Raw genomic sequence first — 18,833 nt, 5'->3', positions numbered from 1 at the left:
TACACTGAGTCCTTCAAAAACTTCTCTGAGGTACAATTTTCTTTAAGAAAAAAAAAAAAATTTATTCTTCCAATGACCTGTTTTGTTCCTTTGACCACTTTCCTGGGTTTTTTAAAACAGTTTCAGCCAACTTGCTTTGTGTGGGTGTCAGAGCTGCTTATTCCTCTGGAAATTTTTTAAAGGTTGATCTTGCATTTGTTACCTTCCAAGTTTTTGGTGCTAGGACAGTTTCCAAATGCTCCCCAAGTTCCTAGTCCAGATTTTTCATACTTGAGGGCCTGTAGCACTCTGTGGAGAACACGCCTGCCCTGGTAAATTTTTCATTTTGTTCTTTTGTTCATTTTGTTGCTTTACACTGTTCTTGCCGGTGCTTCAGCCCAACACAGATTTTGTCCTTCAATGCAGGTGTTGGAGCACAGCTGGCCACGGGGCTGCCTGTGCCAGGCGGGCAAAGGTAAACTCAACACTTTACGCTTTCTGTGATGCTTCACACTCTCTGTGGTGGGCTGTGTCACCTGGGCAAGCAGCAGTGATGTCCTGAGGCCCTGAGGACCTGTGGAGGCTTCGTTCTTGTTTCACAGCTGCCATCCAGCTGAGAAGCGTGTCTGATGAAATGAACTGTGCCAGAAGGTTCGTACAAGTAACTGGATTTTTATTATCATTGTAATCACTTTGGCTGGCTAGTTTCTATCGTCAAAAGGTATTTATGATTCTGTTTCTAAAAACTAAGATGCATTAGCTACTCTAAAAGGAAAGTACCAAATAATTTCCTTTATTATCAGTGTATGTTTAAGTGAAAGGCTTTAATTTTGTAGGTATACAGAGAGCAAATGTTCTGCACAGACAGACAGTGGTTTTGCATAGAACAGGAGACCTCAGTTTTAATCTTTACAAAGCAGAGAGATAAAAGGGCTTAGAGTATCTGTTTTTATCAGCTCAAAGGGAAGATTTAGAGAAGGAGTCTGGAAGTGTTTATTGCTATGGTGTAACTCCTATTTGGGCTCAGACCTGCAGTTCTACCTCACGTGTATGCTCTTAAATGATTGGGGGAAACAAAGATTCAAGAAATAACTGAGAAACATCTATGAAACTTCAACATATTGGTTAACTGGGCATCAATCCAGGACACCATCAAGCTACAATAAGGGTGATGGACAATAAAGATTCCTACATTTGAACATACTGCAAAATACAGAAGTGGGGGGAAAAAAAAAAACAAAAACCAAAAAACAAAACCCAACCAAACAAAAACCAAACAAAAACTCCCCAGCAACTTGAATTTACATTCAAAATCAAATTTGGATAAACAGTTTCACAGATGTGTTTTTTCTGGAGTTCCTCTGCAAGAGCAGTAGCTGATGTGAGCAGGCAAGAATGAGCACTAATGAGCTATAAACATTCAAGTATCGCTAAACATGGCCTGATTCTGCCTGTCTTCCTCGCAGAGCACAAAGATCAGCCTCCTGATGTCTTCATTACAGGTGGGCAGTGAGGTGCTACTCGGTGCAAAGAAGAGGTACAGAATCAGGATCACAACAAGCAGCAATTACAAAGTCAACTTTCTCAGAGGTTGCTCAGGGCTAGATTTTTTAAGGGATTAACAAAAGCTGTTAGAAACTAACAGCAGGAGCACTGCTGAACTCCATGAGGTGCTAAAATATATTGGTAGGTCCGTACATGCCTTGAAAAATCTGTCCCCAATGCACAGTTTCCTCATTTAACAGGGAAAAAAAAAAAAAAAAAAAAAGGAAAATCGCTTAAATGTCAGTGAATTCATTGAGCCAGACTTTGGGGAACCACAGGGACTTCCAGATTAACACCTGCTCCTTCAGAAGCTGGCATGCTTAAAACAGTCCCTGGTGGTATTTATTCCCTGGTGTGAACCCCGTGTTTCTGCACAGAGCACGTGGATGCCATGCTGACCGCTCCTTACTCCCATGGAAATCCTGTGCAGCCAGTGTGGATGCCAAGAGGTGTGCTGCTCTGCTCGGCTGCCAAATTTGATCTTGGGCAAAGCTCAACTGCATTCCATAGAAATGGTGATGGGTGGTACATGACTCTCAGAGCTGAATCCTACAGCTCATGTTCACTCTTGTGAGCGCTGGCTATGGGGTAGGACTATCAGCATATATCTTGCTCCAGTTTTATTAGCAGCATGTCATGAAATCCAGTGCGGCTCTGTGAATGATGCTAAAAGTGGGGATTTACAGGGAATCTGTTAGAAGTGAACTTTTGTCATGCAGAGCCATGTAATGGATCTTTTTTCCTTGGTGGATGACAAAGCAGAAGATGATTAATACTGTTGACAGCAGAACAAGTCCAATGAAAAAAAAGGATGCGAGTATCAGGCTGGCTTCTCCAGAACTCAAAGTTTTGTCAAAGAAATTGCCCCCTTTGCTGTCATAATCTGTTAAAAGACAAGTGGTTCATGAGAAACCTATACATGAATCTGAGAAGTTTTAAATGACATTTAAAAAAATCCTTACCCTTTGCAGTGGTTCTATTTTTTGCAGTATTTGTATCGTATGCTCCAGCTGTGAGTTCTTCTGAAGGAGCTTCCCGCTCTGTGCAGAGAGAGAAAAAGCATAGTTAATTTGAAAGCCTTAATAAATACTTTTTTCTCTCCTGCAAAAGTACTGCTGATTTTTTTTTTTTAATTATTTCTGCCTTGTTGACCTGAACAGAAATCATTAACAGATTAGCACAGATATTGCTCCAGGCAGCTCCATGAGCAACATCTCCCTTCTCTATAGGCATCTCTTACTTCACTACTTACTGTAGTGATAGGACAAGGGGTAACAGTTTTACACTGAAAGGGTAGATTTGGATTGGACATAAGGAAGGAATTTTTTTATAATGAAGGTGGTGAGACACTGGCCCAGGGTGCCCAGAGAAGCTGTGGATGCCCCCTCGCTGGAAGGGTTCAAGGCCAGGTTGGACGGGGCTTTGAGCAACCTGGTCTGGTGGAAGGTGGCCCTGCCCATGGCAGGGGGGTTGGAACTAGATGATATTTAAGGTCCATTCCAACTCAAACCATTCTGTGGTTCTATGATTCAGTTCTGCATTTGCTTGTTCATTTGAAGTTTCACAACTTGCATGAATATGTGGTATAAAATGAATTCACCTTATTCAGGGAAGGAGTATTTTGGCTACATTTGTCATTACATTTGTCATCCTGCTGCTACAGGGTTACAGGTACAAGGTGTGCCTGCTGGCACTGTTGCAACCCCAGTGGAGCAGTGTAGCAAGCACAGTAGGACTCAGGCAGGAGATGCTGGATCCAGATGTTTAGTGAAATTGTGTGATGTGGAGAGGATCACAAAGCACTTCTGGCTTCATTCACAAGTCATGGAAAGGACCAGCACCACTCAAAAAGGTTTGCCAACTTTTCTTAGTCAAAGGATCACCTATTTCTTGGACAGGATGAACAGCCATTATCTGGAGCATTTCATATCTCAGCTGGTCTCTGCCCATGCAGGAAGGAGCTCAAATAGCTCTGGGAGCCAGCAGTGATTGCGGGGAGGAACCAGCACCATGCCAGCCTGCAGGCCCTCCCTCACGTCACATGGCAGCAAGGCTGAAAAATAGCTTTGCAGTTGTTTTCTGCACCACCTGCGGATGACTAATGGTCAGCAGGCTGCCACTGTCTTAGAAGGGCTTTTGTGAAGCACCAGCTGTTTTTAAGCTGCAGAGTGCCGCCAAGATTACTATCTTTGCCATGTCAATAGGGGGGTTTGTCCTGTCCCTAGGTGAGTCTAACTGGCCATAGCAGTAATGTACATATGCTTCCCACCAGCGTGCAGGCACAGTGGTGATGTTAGCTCCCTTCCTTTCCTCTATGCCTTCCGTCCGATCCGCTGCGATAGCACCTCCAAGTCCTACAACATGTTTCTAATACTGCACCTGGTTTATTAATGGTGTAGGTTGTCTCCATGCCAGCGTGGATGTGATCAGCTACATGGCAGTGCAGAAGCCATGTTCCAGGGTTTTCTGCTACAAGTTCAACCGTCTGGAAAGTCCCAGGAAAAAGGTCATATACGTCTCCTCTGTGGTCTTTATCTGTCTGTGGCAAGGCAAAACCAGCATTGTGAGAGTCATGCTTCAAATACCCACCACGGGCACTGAAATATTCCAGTTAGATTTTCAGCTCCTCAAAGCTGATCAAATGCTTCTTGTTATACATTTCTAGTGAGCCTCATTGAGGGAAACTAAGGTTTGTGGACACCTCTCATTTAATCAATAATTAACAGCAGGATACCCCTCCTGAGGACTTCAAATGCTCATTGAGCACAGGTGTTTCTTTGAAAGACAGATTTTTTAGATAGTCCTGCCAGTGGCGAGCTGTCACAACATAAATCTATACGCTAAGCAGGCATAACTCTCTGATTTCTTCCATATATATTCCCTTATACCATGGGTAAAAGTGTATTTTAACCCACCTAATCATGTCTTCTAACAGTGACATTTATTCATGTTTCATAATGGGCTCAGAATAATAGAAGTTTGCAAGGAACTCATTAATTTTGTATTTATTTCCTTCACATGCAAAACTCCCACTGACCTCGGCATCAGCCCAGGGCTCTGTGCCCCAGCTGCAAAATCAGGCTAGAACCTGGACTTTTTACAGATATTTCCCATCACACCATAAAGGTTTTACTTTGATTAATTTTACTAACCTTGAAGATGAAGGTCTGTGCATGGAAGTGAACTGTATGTATGTCCACTTCATTGCCCATTCCTATCAAATACCAGTTTGTCCTATCACCTTCATTCATTGTTAGACCCAGCAGGCTGTTATAAATCTTCCCATTGATTGCTGTAAGAATGACAAAAAAGGACTGATTAATAACTGGCCATGATACAGGTGACGATAACCTCCACTTCAAGCACCCTTCACACTGTCTCTCTGGGGAGAAGGGGTGCCCAGGTAGAGAGGAAACAGGAACGTGGGGCCAGGGCAAGGGCTCTCTATAGTGACCACTGCCATTGCAGGGAGACAGTCATGGTTTTGTTTCAGTTTCCAAATCTCCTAAGTGCACAGCAGCAACAATTTTTCTGTCTTGAAAAGCATTGGATGGGTTTTTTACTGCTGGAGATTGAACTCCTGAACAAACAGGATTTCTGCTTAGAAGCTACATGGAAAAAGAGGGAATATAGTTGTTGCCTGAAACGGGTACAATCTGTGGAAAGAGAAGTTTGCTTTGCCGGGGCTGTTCCCGCCCCTGCCCAGTCTGTTCTGCCCGGCTCCCGGGCTGGTTGCTACTACAGCCACAGTTATAAAATGTCATCCTTACGCTTCTGCAATACAAGCCTGCAAGGAATGCAGCTCCCAAATGACAAGGGAAGTCTGTCAGGACAAGCTCCTCCCAAGAGTATAAGATTAAAATGCCTTGTTAGAAAAATATCTTGGCTGAGCTTCATGAAAACTTTTTGTTTCCAGACTTGCAGTTTATTAAGTTGTCACATGGTTGTGTAGTTGCAGGCTAAGTCAAATGTCTCCCTAAAAGGGCTGTGAAAAATAAAACTTTGTCCTCTTGGCTGCTGCCACCGAGTGATACATACCATGCATGCTGTTGCCTTCTACAAATTTCTCAGTGGAATTAAAATCATCAGGATTCTTATGAAGGTATGTTTCAATATTTTCTTTCAAATACCAGGATTCATTTTCATCAAACACCATAAACAGAAGAGTAAATTCACGATCAATGTCTTTCCTTAGACCTTTTTCATCTAGAGTTCCTTTTCTGCAAACTACAAGAGGCCCAATCAGACCGCTGTATGTGTCCTGAAATAAAATAATATATGCATTAGGGATTTTCAGCTCATCCAGTCATGAAATAAATACAGATTAACTACACATTAAATAAAGATGAACTATCAGATGAGAAAAAATCATATACTCTGTCTGATCAGAGATATCTTTTTCTATATGTCCCTATGTTAATGTAACAATGTAATGTTTTGCCTTTAACCAAAATCCCTTCAACTATTCTTTAAGGAGGTAATTGGATTACCATGGTGCATCCCTGGGCAATTCAGTAGATTAAATTACCCAGGCATGTGCAACTGTTATCAAAGAGGACAAAACATCTATCTCTGTAAATTGTTCCTCTAGCCTGTGGTCCTCACATAAATGAGAAACAGGATACTTTCAGAAACATTAGGCAAGGTGGGATGCTTTAGCCAAAGCAATGTAATCTTTCATGACCATTTCTTGGTTACCTTTACAAAATTCACTGTCGAATAATAAACCCAAGTGATACAGTTTGGATCTGTTTTACCAGGGCCAGATCGTTCTGGGATGTTCCACCTGTAGGTGTTTATTTCCCCTGAAACAGAGAGAACAATTTTATCAAGAGCAGCTGGGTATTAGAGGCTTTGAATAGTATGTAACTGAGATCTGCTACCCTCCTTATCAAAAAATTATCTGCATCAAAACTATTTGTGGAAGCATGCAGCAATGGAGTGTGGATGTGATTCTGCCTTCCGGGATGAATCACTTCCATTGGTGAGTGGTGTAAATGAATGCAGATAGCCCCCAGAAAAGGAGATTTGCAAATGATGCTGGCCACAGTGGCATCTCACAGGGGGAAGTTTGGAGACAGGAATCTTTGTCTTTCTCCTTGGGCAAAACTTGTAGCAGATCAATGATCTTGGATGTTGATGCTTAAGGTCAGTTGAAAATGTTGGGAGCCAAGCTCCAGAAAATGTTTCTTGGACTTTCTCTGTTGAAAAGGGCATAAAGATGTGGCAGTTGCTACTGGGATTTTGCAGACTGTGATGCAGCAGTGTATCAGCTCTGGGCCAGGAGATGGGAGCTGAATATGTACTGATCTGCTGACTGGGAGTAACGGGGGGGGTCTTTTCCTTTTCCAGCTAAGCCCCTGCTCCCTAGCAATTACCAGAGAACCCCTGTCCCTTCCCAAAAGCCATTACCCCTGCCATGTCCTCCCTGAGCAGAGATTCCCTGACCTCTGATTTAAAAAATAGAACAATGTGATGGGGAAATTATCTATTTGGGTAAGGATCAGTTCTCTACAGTGAACACAAGCACATCTATGTTCAGATGAACGACCTACACTGTGTTTCCCTGATTTGTATTTTTTTGCTGGTACTGCAGGTAAGGGTAGGAGACAAAGATGTGGTCAACACCTTGCCCTTCTAAGTGGTGGAGAAATGTTAAACCAGACAGTCTCTGTCCCAGAAGTCTTCCAGGGTGAGAAAATCAAAAAACAGCTGGGGACATGCTACAAGTCAGGGGAAAGCAAGGAAATCACAGAACTGTTGGCCATGGTCTTAGTACAGCCATAACCCAACAGCTGACAACAGCTGCGGGCATCAGGGCAAAGGACAGTTTTCAAGTTTAAATGGTTGTGAAGTGACTGAGCCTAGTTTTGTGTCACTGAGCCACTACACAGGTTTGATGGGTCATGCAATAGTGGGTTTTACTGTACAGCAATAACTACAAAAAAATAAATGGTGACTCTCAAATGTCACACTATGCGAGATGAGTTTAACGTATATGTTGCAATATCATTTAATCTTACAGGACAAGCACCTTCTGTTCATTACAGCATGGGTTTACACACTTCAGCAGAGATCAGAAAGGCTTCCAAGACACAACACTACATTAATAGGACATAAAACAGTAATGAGAAACCTCTCAGTCTCAGAGGCATTCATGCCATAGAGACATACACCAAGGAAGAGTTTATCATCCATCTGTATCTAACCTAGATGTCATCACCACCTTTTTAGAGGGCATGATGTGAGAAGAGAGTCTGGCCATGGTCCTTCACCACTTCCTTGCTTTTTACTCCTCACTTCAGGATGTTTGGAGGCTGTAGATGGAAAAATGTCTACTCTACTTAAAACCTGAGACACTTCAGGTGACATCAAAGACCTATCTTTGAGGCACAAATGAAACATAACCCCTGAAAAGACTAACAAACAAGATGAAAATGGATATTGTCTCCCTTTTTACTGCTGGGTAAATGGAGGAATGGGCAGGGAGAGGACAAAGCTGTGGCAGCTGAGAGCAGTTTTGTCTTAGACTGCTATGGATCTGCTCTCTGCATCTCTTTACCATGCCACCCACAGCCTCTTTAGGAGCTGGCAGTGCTCTCGGGAGCACAGTTTAGCAGGACCTAAATCTGACTGATGGCTGGTTCAGGATTTAGTAAAACTAGATGGGCTCTGGGAAGCTTGGAGTGAGGAGTCCAGCCTGGCCTAGGAAGATGGTGAAGATTTCTAGATGATGGTGGCAGGGACTGAAGTACCCAGGAAATAGTCTTGTTTTGAGGGACTTGTTAACCTCTGCTTCCAAACTCCTAAGGAAAAGTCTGTCCTTAGATCTTGCTGAAAATCCTTTCCTTTGGCTTACTGTCAAAGGCAGACACCTTCTCTGGTCTATCTCATCCCAAGCCTGCTCCCATGTGGACACGGGAGACATGACAGTGGTGTTCCCAGTGTTCCACCTCCACTGTCAACAAAACAGCATCACCAACATCATGGAGCAAATAGCAAAACAAGGGAATCACATAAATCAGCTTGTTTTTTTTTTTTTTTCTTTTTTCATATAGTAACCACAGGTTTGACATTTGTCAAACTCCAGCAGGGCAGATGTTGGCTCACATTTGGCCATGAGTTTCTGTGTGATTGTTCTGTATCAATACAGCTGTTTACAAGAAAGAAATTTCAGCTTGAAAAGAGGTTTTGTACATCAGAATTTTTTTCATTTAGTTTCATACTGAGGCTCATAAATACTGTGGAAAAAAGTTGAATGGCTGATGGAAAGCAAAGGTATGTAAATTTTGGATTGACTACAATGCTTGGGTTTGAATTTGACTTCCTACTAGAATATAAAACCCAACATAAATATTGAAGTCCAAAAATTTTAACAGGTATTTCTTATATGAAAAATTTTGATGTTTTGAGAACTATTTTCCACTATTTTCCTCACTAGAAACTGAGGCATATTTGATATACTTTTTCAAAGATTTTTAATTCACATGACAGCTACATTTTGCATTTTATGCATCAGCTCTGAATGCAAATGCCAATTCTGTGTAGATTAAGAGAGAGACAGAGTTAATATTGCCAGCTATAGCTCTACCACTGAGTTTCTCAGTTTTTAAAACATTGTTAAAGCATCAGTCTGGAGCCAAATACAGCACTGGCTTCCACTTCTCTTGCCATGATTATGTGCCTGTTCCTGCATTTTTTGGAAGTTGTTCAGTGATATTACATTCCTGTTTCTACCTCTGATAGGAACAAAGGTTTGTTCTCTGCCCGAACATGCTCACTTTGTCAAGAACCTACATGTATAGCAACACAAAATCCTATCTAAATGTTGAGCCTATTATGCCTGGAAGAACATATAACTATGCATAAACTTGAAAGAGGGATTATCATTCATGTGTTAAAATGCTTTTATATATAGCCTTTTTAGCTTAAAAAAACAAACCAAAACAAAACAAAACAACAAAAAAAAACCTGAGGAGCCTTACCAGGGAGTGTAATTGGTGTCTCAGGTTGTTCTTCACAACCCACTTCTTCTATACCATGTGCACTTATCGAATAAGGCCTGCTGGCTTTGTTCTTAAATACTACCAGTAGAGAGTCACCGGCCTCAGCATGGAGTAATGGCCCTAAATTAAAACAGAAGATGCTAGTGATTAATGCTGCTTTTCTGAATTTAACAAACTTTCAATAGCTTGGTCTAAGAGAAGAGCCAAGGTCTTTCTCAAAACTTTCAAACATTTTTATTCTTTCATCAAAGCCATCAAAACTGGTTTGTTATCTCAGCTCATGAAAAGCTCCATATGTATAAAAAACCTTTTTTTCTTTTCAGTCAATGAGAAGAATTGCTCACTCTGAAGACAGATCTCTGGACAGCTTGGTTTTAAGGAAAACTCTTATGGATGGTTTTTGTATCTTTCAAAATCTTATTCCTTAATCTGGTAACATCTTTTTTTAAAAACAAAACAAAACAAAACAAAACAAAATCCAAACTATTATTATACTTTTGTACTGCAAAAAATGAAATGTCAAATATATTCATAGAGAGTGTTGACAACTTTATGACCAGTTGTTGCCTACTTCTCACCCCATAAAAATCACAAGCTGATGGTTATTTTATGACATGCGTAAAATTTTGTCTTGCCCAATTTCAGATACAAACCTCATCCCCTAATATTCATTTAATCTGCCTACAAGAGTCTCCCCGACTTTACATGCTCCGAAGTTAAGGTGAATCTTGGAATTGCCATTTTGGCATCCTCCTGGTACTCCTTAGGAAACTCCTTATTCATGTTTGAGAATTAATTCTCTAATTTAGGAAGCATCTTTACAGTCAGCAATTCTACAAATTGGGTGTAAAATTACTGATAACCTGAAATAGGCATCATTCCTTGTTTTCCATGTTAACAAAGCTGGAAAAACTCCTAGGTTTTGGAGAGCAATCTTCTCAGTTATAAGGCTCAGTCTGTGAGCCATGAGAGCTACTTGCCCAGGATTTCCAAGTGTTCTTCTTCCTCTGTCCTCACTTTGCGCTGTGTGAAGTTGCTGTTTGTGTACTCCCTGTAAACCACTTTCTTGTATTTTGAACCTATCAGATCTTCTGCTTGGCTCAGGAAAACATGTCCATAGCTGTAAAAAAAAAAAAAAAAAATTAAAAGCACTAAAACTTACATATCTAAGGACTAGTAACTGTTATGTTATTCACAATAGATGAGATAAGAATATATAGCTTGGTCCAATGTACTGACTGATGTGAATCCCTGGGTGCTGCAAGAGTCTTTAAACAGTAAAAAATAACAGTGATAATCCTCGATAAATGCACACCCTTTTCAAACAGGTAAAGCTGAGGGTATGTTGTACTCACCACAAACTCCTGGGAACACAAATCCTTCACCAGAGCTTGTCAGAGCAGAGATGCAGTTCAAGCTAAGAGTGGGTTTGGCCACTTTCTCCAGCTGCATCCTCCACTCCAATAAAAGATATTGCTTGTCCCTGCAAACCTGAATCCTTTTATCACAATGGCTGCTTTCACTATCTTGGCTATTAGTCAGCCACAGGAAAATGACAACCAAAGCCTAACCTCACGAAAGCAGATGCCATCATCTGAGATAAGAGGGGCTGCTTTGCCCTGCCCTCCTGCTGCTATGCTCTGCGCAGGGCTGGATGCTTTCCCAGAATGAAGACAAAGTGGGAAATGTATTTCCCCTTCTGCAGAGGAAGTTTTTTTGTGCCCTCCAAGTTTGTGCAGTCACACACAGCTTCTTATTGCTCCTGAGGGATCCCGGAGGGCTGACTTGCCAGCAGAGGACACTCACCACCAGCTGCACAGGAGAGCGTTCACCCTCTTCTGAGAGCAGCTCTGCCTCCTGGCAGCTCATCTCCAAGGTGCCCCTGGCAGGCGAGTTGAGAGGTTAGCTCATAACATATTAAATAAAAGCAAAAAATGCCCCAGGAATACTGCTTACTGTAGTAATATACAATGTGTGCAACAGCAGCCGTTGACAATACTGGAGTTAATTTTTTTTTATACACGCTTCGTCATCTGTGACTCTTCACATATATTTTCTACCAGCTCCATCGCACTCCTTCTCTTTACAAGGTGCAGTTTCCCAACCACTGTTTTAAGGTTTATTTTTGAAACATGTTCCTTGTTCTTTTCTGTTTTCATGAAAGTGGTCTCAGAGACCTCCTTATGCAGTATGATCTGGAACACGCATCTTCCACACATGCTTTTTATTCCTTAGCACGGTGCAGTGTAGACGTGATTCGCTTGCAGTGGTTACTGTGTTCTGACTTTCCCAGGGGAGCCAGGGGCTACCGCACTGCAGTGAAGCAGGCTCAGCATCTCCCTATTGCATCTACAATGCCTGCAGGAGCTCACATCTGGGACAGGTTCCTGGGTTTCTTCTCTATGAAAACTAGAGCACTGGGATGGGGACGCTGGGGAGAGAGAGGAAGGGAGAGGAAGGGGTTGGGGGACATCACTGTAGGGTTGAACCAGTGCTGGACCACACACATGGATCTAAGGACTTGGAAGCCTTCTTGGGTTCAACAGCATTACAAGACACTCTAAGAAGAAAACATTTGAAAATGCTACCGATGTATAGTATGAGAGGATATCACTTTATAAATACATTTTCTCTTATTCTGTTCATCAGTCAGTGCCTCCTAAAAAGTATGAGGCTGGCTTCATGAAAGGATGCTTCAAAGTTTCAGTTTCCCCTCCACTATAAGTGTGCCCCATGGTCACAGGCATTTTTTGCTTTGGGTACCTTTCCTCATTGCTGCTGATGTTGTAAATCTTCGGTGCCGAGCTCTTATTTGAGGCATAGTCCCACTCCACCTCCTCTGCAGCGATGTAGTAGAGCCTCATGGCTCCATGCTGCTGCTGGGCTTGGGTGGTATTACGGCAGCTGCTGACCTCATAAAGATGTTTCATCCCACCAACAAAGTGATCAAAAGTCCTGCAGACCACCTTGAATGTGCCTGGAAAGGAAAGTGCATGAGATTTACGCAATTTTAAAAACTTTAAAAAATAGCTTGGCAAATTAGGTCCTGTGCCTTCTACTTCTCTGATCTGTCCTCAGACAAACCTAATCTGTGATGCTGTGTGGAAAGTCAAGCAAGTGGGTGCTAATATAGAATCATAGAATCATTTAGGTTGAAAAAGACCTTTAAGATCATTGAGTCCAACCTATCACTGCCAAGTCCACCACTAAACCATGTCCTAAGCATCACATCTACACATCTTTTAAATATCTCCAGAGATCATGACTCAAACACTTCCCTGGACAGCCTGTTCCAATGCTTGACAACCATTTCAGTGAAGAAACTATTCCTAATATCCAATCTGAACCTCCCCTGGCAAAACTTGAGGCCATTTACTCTTGTCCTATTTTTTGTTACTCAGGAGAAGAGACTGACACCCACCTCTCTATTAACCCCCTTTCAGGTGGTTGTAGAGAGCAATAAGGTCTCCCCTCAGCCTCCTTTTCTCCAGACTAAATACCCTCAGTTCCTTCAGCCACTACTTCTTTGGACACGCTCCATCACCTCAATGTCTCTCTTGTAGTGAAGGGCCCAAAACTGAACACAGTATTCAAGATGCAGCCTCACCAGTGCTGAGTACAGGGGGACGATCACTTCCCTAGTCCTGCTGGCCACGTTATTTCTGACACAAGCCAGGATGCTGTTGGCCACACCTGGGCACACTGTTGGGTCATATTCAGTTGGCTGTCGACCAACACCCCCAGATCCTTTTCTGCCAGGCAGCTTTCCAGTCACTCTTCCCCAAGCCTGCAGCATTGCATGGGGTTGTTGTGACCCAAGTGCAGGACCCAGCACTGAGCCTTGTTGAACCTCATACAATTGGCCTTGCCCCATTGATCCAGCCTGTCCAGATCCCTCTGAAGAGCATTCCTACCCTCAAGCCAACCAACACTCCTGCCCAGCTTGGTGTCATCTGCAAATTTACTGAGGGTACACTCGATCCCCTTGTCCAGATCATTGATAAAGATACTGAACAGAACTGGCCCCAGTAGTGAGCCCTGGGGAACACCACTTGTGACTGGCCACCAACTGGATTTAACTCTATTCACCACAACTCTCTGGGCTTGGCCATGCAGCCACGTTTTTACCCAGTGAAAGGTACACTCGTTCAAGCTATGACTAGCCAGCTTCTCCAGGAGAATGCTGTGGGAAACAGTGTCAAAGGCTTTACTGAAGTCTACGTAGCCAACATCCACAAGCTTGCCCTCATCCACTAAGTGGGTCACCATGTCGTCGAAGGAGATCAGGTTAGTCAAACAGGACCTGCCTTTCATAAACCTATGCTGACTGGGCCTTATCACCTGGTTGTCCTGTACATGCCACGTGATGGCACTCAGGATCATCTGCTCCATAACCTTCCCCAGCACTGAGGTCAGACTGACAGGCCCGTAGTTCCCCAGATCCTCCTTTCAGCCCTTCTTGTAGATGGACATCACATTTGCTAACCTCCAGTCACCTGGGACCTCCCCAGTTAGCCAGGACTGCTGATAAATGATGAAAAGTGGCTTAGTGAGCACTTTTGTCAGCTCCCTCAGTACCCTTGGCTGGATCCCATCCAGCCCCATAGACCCGGGTGTGTCTAAGTGGTCTAGCAGGTTGATAACCATTTCCCCTTGGATTATGGGGGCTTCATTCTGCTCCCATCCCTGTCTTCTAACTCAGGAGTGTGGGTACCCAGAGAATAACTGGTCTTACTATTAAAGACTCATGCAAAGAAGGCATGAAGTACCTCAGCCTTTTCCTCATCCTTTGTCACTATGTTTGCCTCCACATCCAATAAAGGATGGGGATTCTCCTTAGACCTTCTTTTGTTGCTAATGTATTTATAGAAACATTTTTTATTCTCTTTTATGGCAGTAGCCAGATTAAGTTCTAGTTAGATTTTGTCCCTTCTGATTTTCTCCCTGCATAACCTCACAACATGCTTGTAGTCCTCCTGAGGGGTCCCTGCCCCTTCTTCCAAATGTCATAAACCCTCCTTTTTGTCCTGAGTTCCAGCCAAAGCTCTCTGTTTAGCCAGGACAGTCTTCTTCCCCACTAGCTTGTCTTTCAGCACATAGGGACAGCCTGCTCCTCTGCCTTTATGATTTCCTTCTTGAAGAATGTCCAGTCTTCCAGGACTCCTTTGCCCTTCAGGACAGCCCCCAAGGGACTCTGTCAGGCAGGCTCCTAAACAGGCCAAAGTCTGCCCTCTGGAAGTCCAAGGTGGCAGTTCTGCTGACCCCCCTCCTTCTCCATGAATTGAAAACTTTCATTTCATGAACGTGATGTCCAAGGCAGCCTCCAACCATCACATCACCCACAAATACTTCTCTGTTCACAAACAACAGATCCAGTGGGGCACCTTCCCTAGTTGGCTCCCTCACCAGCTCTGTCAGGAAGTTAGCTTCCACACACTTCAGGAACATCCAAGACTGTTTCCTCTCTGCTGTATTGTATTTCCAACACATATCTCATAAGTTGAAGTCCATCACGAGAACAAGGGCTAGTGATTGCGAGACCTCTCCCACCTGCTTATAGAATATTTTGTCTGGCTCTTCATCCTGGTTGGGTGGTCTGTAACTCCCACCATGATATCCTCATTCTTGACCTTCCCCCCAATTCTTACCCATAAACAAACACTCAACCATCTCATCACCATCACTAAGTTCTACACAGCCAAAACACTCCCCAACAGACAGGGCTACCCCACCTCTCCTTCCTTGCCTATCCCTTCTGAAGAGTTTATAGCCATCCATTGCAGCACTCAAGTTGTGCTAATCATCCCACCATATTTCTGTGGTGGCAACTATAACATAGTTTTCCTGCTGCACAATGGCTTCTAGCTCCTCCTCTCTGTTACCCATGCTGCGTGCATTAGTGTAAATGCACTTCAGATGGGCTACTGGTCTCAGCGCCTTTTGGGGAGGAGAAGCGCTAACTCCTACGTGACCAGTCTCAAGCGATTCCATGGTTTCTAACACATCAGCAACCCTTGTGTCTTTGCTGCCGCATGGATCTCCATCTCCTACCTCCATTGAGATGGCAGACCAAAGGACCTTGCTAGTACATTGTCCCTCAAACATTGGCATGCTGCCCCCAGACTTATCTCTAGAGACCCTGGTTTACCCCTTTCCCCCTTTAAATCAAGTTTAAAGCTCTTTCAATAAGCCCTGCTAACTCCTGTGCAAAGATATTTTTTCCCTTTGAGACAGGTGTACCCTGTCTGCTGTCAGCAGGCCTGGTGTCATGTGAACAGACCCATGATCAAAAAACCCAAAATTCTGCCAGGCTCAGAGCCAGGTATTGGTCTGTTGGCTCTTCCGGACTCCTCCCTCATCATTCCCTGCAACTGGAAGGATAGAGGAGAACACTACTTGTGTTCCTGGTCCCTTAACCAGTTGTCCCAAGGCCTTGAAGTCTCTCTTGATTGCCCTCAGACTTCTTATTGCAACTTCATCACTGCCTACCTGAAAAATCAATAATTGATAATAATCTGAGGGCCATACCAAGGTAGGAAGCTTTCTCTTCGCAGCTTTTACCCAGGCCCCAGGAGGCAGCAGACTTCTCTAAGAAGTGGCTTTGGTCAGCATGTTGGGCCTTCTGTTCCCTTCAGAAGGGGGTCTCCTATGACAATGACCTGCCTTTTTTTCTTTCCCGAAGTGGTTTTGACGCAGGGCGTAGGCCAACTAAATTTCCCTTATTGCCAGTAGAAGGTTAGCCAATAATCTCCCAGAATATATTGTTTAGTGTGAATCCTGCAGTGCAGTTTCATGACAGATGATGGAAACGTATGGGATATGCATAAGAAAAATATCTGCTGTCTTACAGAAACCAGCACCAGAGGTCTAACCTGGTATGTATACAACACCAACAGATATTTCTATCAGGTGCTCCAGCCAGGGATGGCCCTTGGCATAGCCTTGCACAACTCTGGTAACTTTGTTCATTTCAACAGAGTTGAACCAATGTAAATAAAAGTAATGTTACACCTCTTTGTCATGAAGCTTATCTGATATCTCCAACAAACAATTCACCCCTTGTGAGTTTGAAGAATGTATCCCTGGATTATACATGAGAATCAAAAGTACCTTTAATGTATATTCTTCAGAAGAAACTCCTAAAGACTATTATTGAAAAGCTATTATTGAAGTCTTAAAATATCTTAAATGATCCTGATTATCTACATAGCAGTGAATTTTATATTTGATAAAAATCCTGGTTTGGGAGTTATGGAAATTCTGTGAACATCCCATTAGCTATCTCTTTGCCTGCTGCTCTGCCTATCTCAGGGTTATCAAAGCCTCCATTCTTTGGTGCACATGCATATTTAATTTATAGCACTTTCTCAAAAAAGTAACACAGCTTGAATTCCCAGCTACACCAGGTCCCCACAGTCCCCACACTTCCAGGCTCCCTCGTGCAGAGAAGAGCATCTCACCGACTGTTATTTAGGCTGCCTGGTTTTAGCAAGTACCACACCACCAAGACAAGTTCATGAACATACCCACACGGTCTGGCTGCATCAGCGCTGTCCCTGATAAATGAGGAAACAAGGCCAGCCCATCCCTCGTCGTCCCTCTCAGGTCGATGGTGTTTCCTTGAAACTGAACCCCGTGCATGTCGTAGTGACTACCCAGCCCGATGAGGTGCCAGGAGACCTTGTCGTCCTTGCACATGGCCAGGCCTGGCAGATTACCAAACAAGTAGCCGTTGACAGCTGGAGGAGAAGGAAAGAGCCTGGTTGACAGCAGGTCAGTGGAAACAGAGCCTCCTGACACCTTCCCAGCAAGAGACTTGCAACTTAGTAGGTCACAATGTTAATTAAAGGGGCATTTTTCGAAGCAGAGATAGCACTGGATGACACCAAATTGATATCTAAATGCTATTCCTATAAACTCTGAGCTTCTACCTTTTTTTTAAAGCCTGTAAAATCTTGTAATAGCCCTTGCAATGATGTATCAGTTTTCCTCGCAGCTTTTCAGGGTGCCTCACAGACACAGTTAAGTGTATAAATTAGGCACCTCCTTTCATCCTGGATAATGTATAACTGGATCATTAAGGCCATGGAATGGGCCATAAGGAGTCTGAGTTATACTTTCAGTCTGATGGAGTCCTTTTGTGTGATTTTGACCTTTGATTTCCACTTTTACTTCCAAAATGTATCTCCTTCTTTCACAGGTGTGTTATAAGGCTAAATTCCCTAATCTTCAAATGCTCTCTGTGATCAGCAAGTGAAAGATATTATGGCAGAATAAAACTTTAGTATGAGATTCCACCTCATAACAGAAGAATAAAATAGATGAATCTAGAAAGCCCTGAGGTTGTCTAACAATAGACATTCTCAGTGCTTTTCAGAAAACTAAAGCAGAGAGAAGTTATGTGATTTGCTCAGGTCTCCCATGTCAGGAATAACTTGGAGGAGGTCCAAGCTGAGGTCAGATACTTACATCCAGAAGTGATGTTTTAAAATATTGTTGACCATTTCCCTAGTCTTTACCTCTCCTCTTCCAGATGTGGTCACTGCCCAAATGGGAGATGGAAGAGCAGAACAGGTAGACCTTCATTGTCTGAGTCAGTGCCAAGGTCAGCAGTGAAAATCACCAGTGAACACTGGCCTCTTCTGCAGTTGGTGCCTGACTCTGGCATTGTGACTTTTTATAGACCCAAGTGTTGTATTTAAAAGCTACGCTCTCTTCCCTTTCTCCAGGAGTAGTTGGTAGGTGGATGCATTCATTGCTGATATGACTTGGGTTTCAATGTGCACTCCAAGGGCATCAGGATCTGGCCCATAAGCCAACTGACAGCTTTACACCTCACCTTCCAGTGCCCTGCAGTCGGCTATGAATGATGATAAAATCTGCCAACTCATCTTCCTAATATGATTGTCAAAAAGGTATCAGTAACAGATTTCATACCGTGCATTTTGTTGGATTCCTTGAAATCTGCGTCATTTTCATCTACTTTTGAAGGGTCTCCAGTAAATGCTTCGATATTCTTGTTCAGATACCAGCTGTCATTCTCATCGAAGATTGAAAAGAGGAGATAAAATTCTCTGTCTATTCCTTTCTGTAGCCAAGACAGAAGCCAAAACATTAAAAAGAGTCTGTGCATAATTACTCAAGTAAAAATGATTATTTTTTCTTAACAAAGATTTCTTTCCCCACTGAATTGCAGCCCCTTTCTGACTATGTCCTTTTAGAGACAGGGTTTGGCATTCTTCCATCATCCAAAGGATAAATAAAGTCTCCATTACTTATTTAATGTTGAAACATATGGTCATT

At 43.0% G+C, this 18,833-nt stretch overlaps 1 protein-coding gene across 2 annotated transcripts in view; it reads right to left on the bottom strand.

Moving 5' to 3' along the window:
* Positions 1-784: 784 nt before the first annotated feature.
* The window catches only part of HEPHL1 (hephaestin like 1), a 37,885-nt gene continuing 19,836 nt past the window's right edge, over positions 785-18,833 (bottom strand). For both annotated transcript variants that reach the window (XM_009977133.3, XM_032991076.2), the window contains 11 exons: positions 18,468-18,618; positions 17,057-17,269; positions 12,294-12,507; positions 10,511-10,650; positions 9,510-9,650; positions 6,223-6,329; positions 5,563-5,785; positions 4,677-4,816; positions 3,904-4,063; positions 2,487-2,564; positions 785-2,407 (listed from right to left, as the gene is read on the bottom strand). In XM_009977133.3, coding sequence (XP_009975435.2) covers positions 2,205-2,407; positions 2,487-2,564; positions 3,904-4,063; positions 4,677-4,816; positions 5,563-5,785; positions 6,223-6,329; positions 9,510-9,650; positions 10,511-10,650; positions 12,294-12,507; positions 17,057-17,269; positions 18,468-18,618 — 1,770 coding nt within the window. In that variant the 3' untranslated portion in view covers positions 785-2,204. The remainder of the gene's footprint in view (positions 2,408-2,486; positions 2,565-3,903; positions 4,064-4,676; positions 4,817-5,562; positions 5,786-6,222; positions 6,330-9,509; positions 9,651-10,510; positions 10,651-12,293; positions 12,508-17,056; positions 17,270-18,467; positions 18,619-18,833) is intronic.

Source organism: Tyto alba, unplaced genomic scaffold (genome assembly GCF_018691265.1).
Source record: "Tyto alba isolate M040663 unplaced genomic scaffold, T.alba_DEE_v4.0 Super-Scaffold_2, whole genome shotgun sequence".
Lineage (NCBI taxonomy): Eukaryota > Metazoa > Chordata > Aves > Strigiformes > Tytonidae > Tyto > Tyto alba.
The sequence above is the reverse complement of the archived record's forward strand: the minus strand, read 5'-3'. Positions and strand labels throughout refer to the sequence as shown.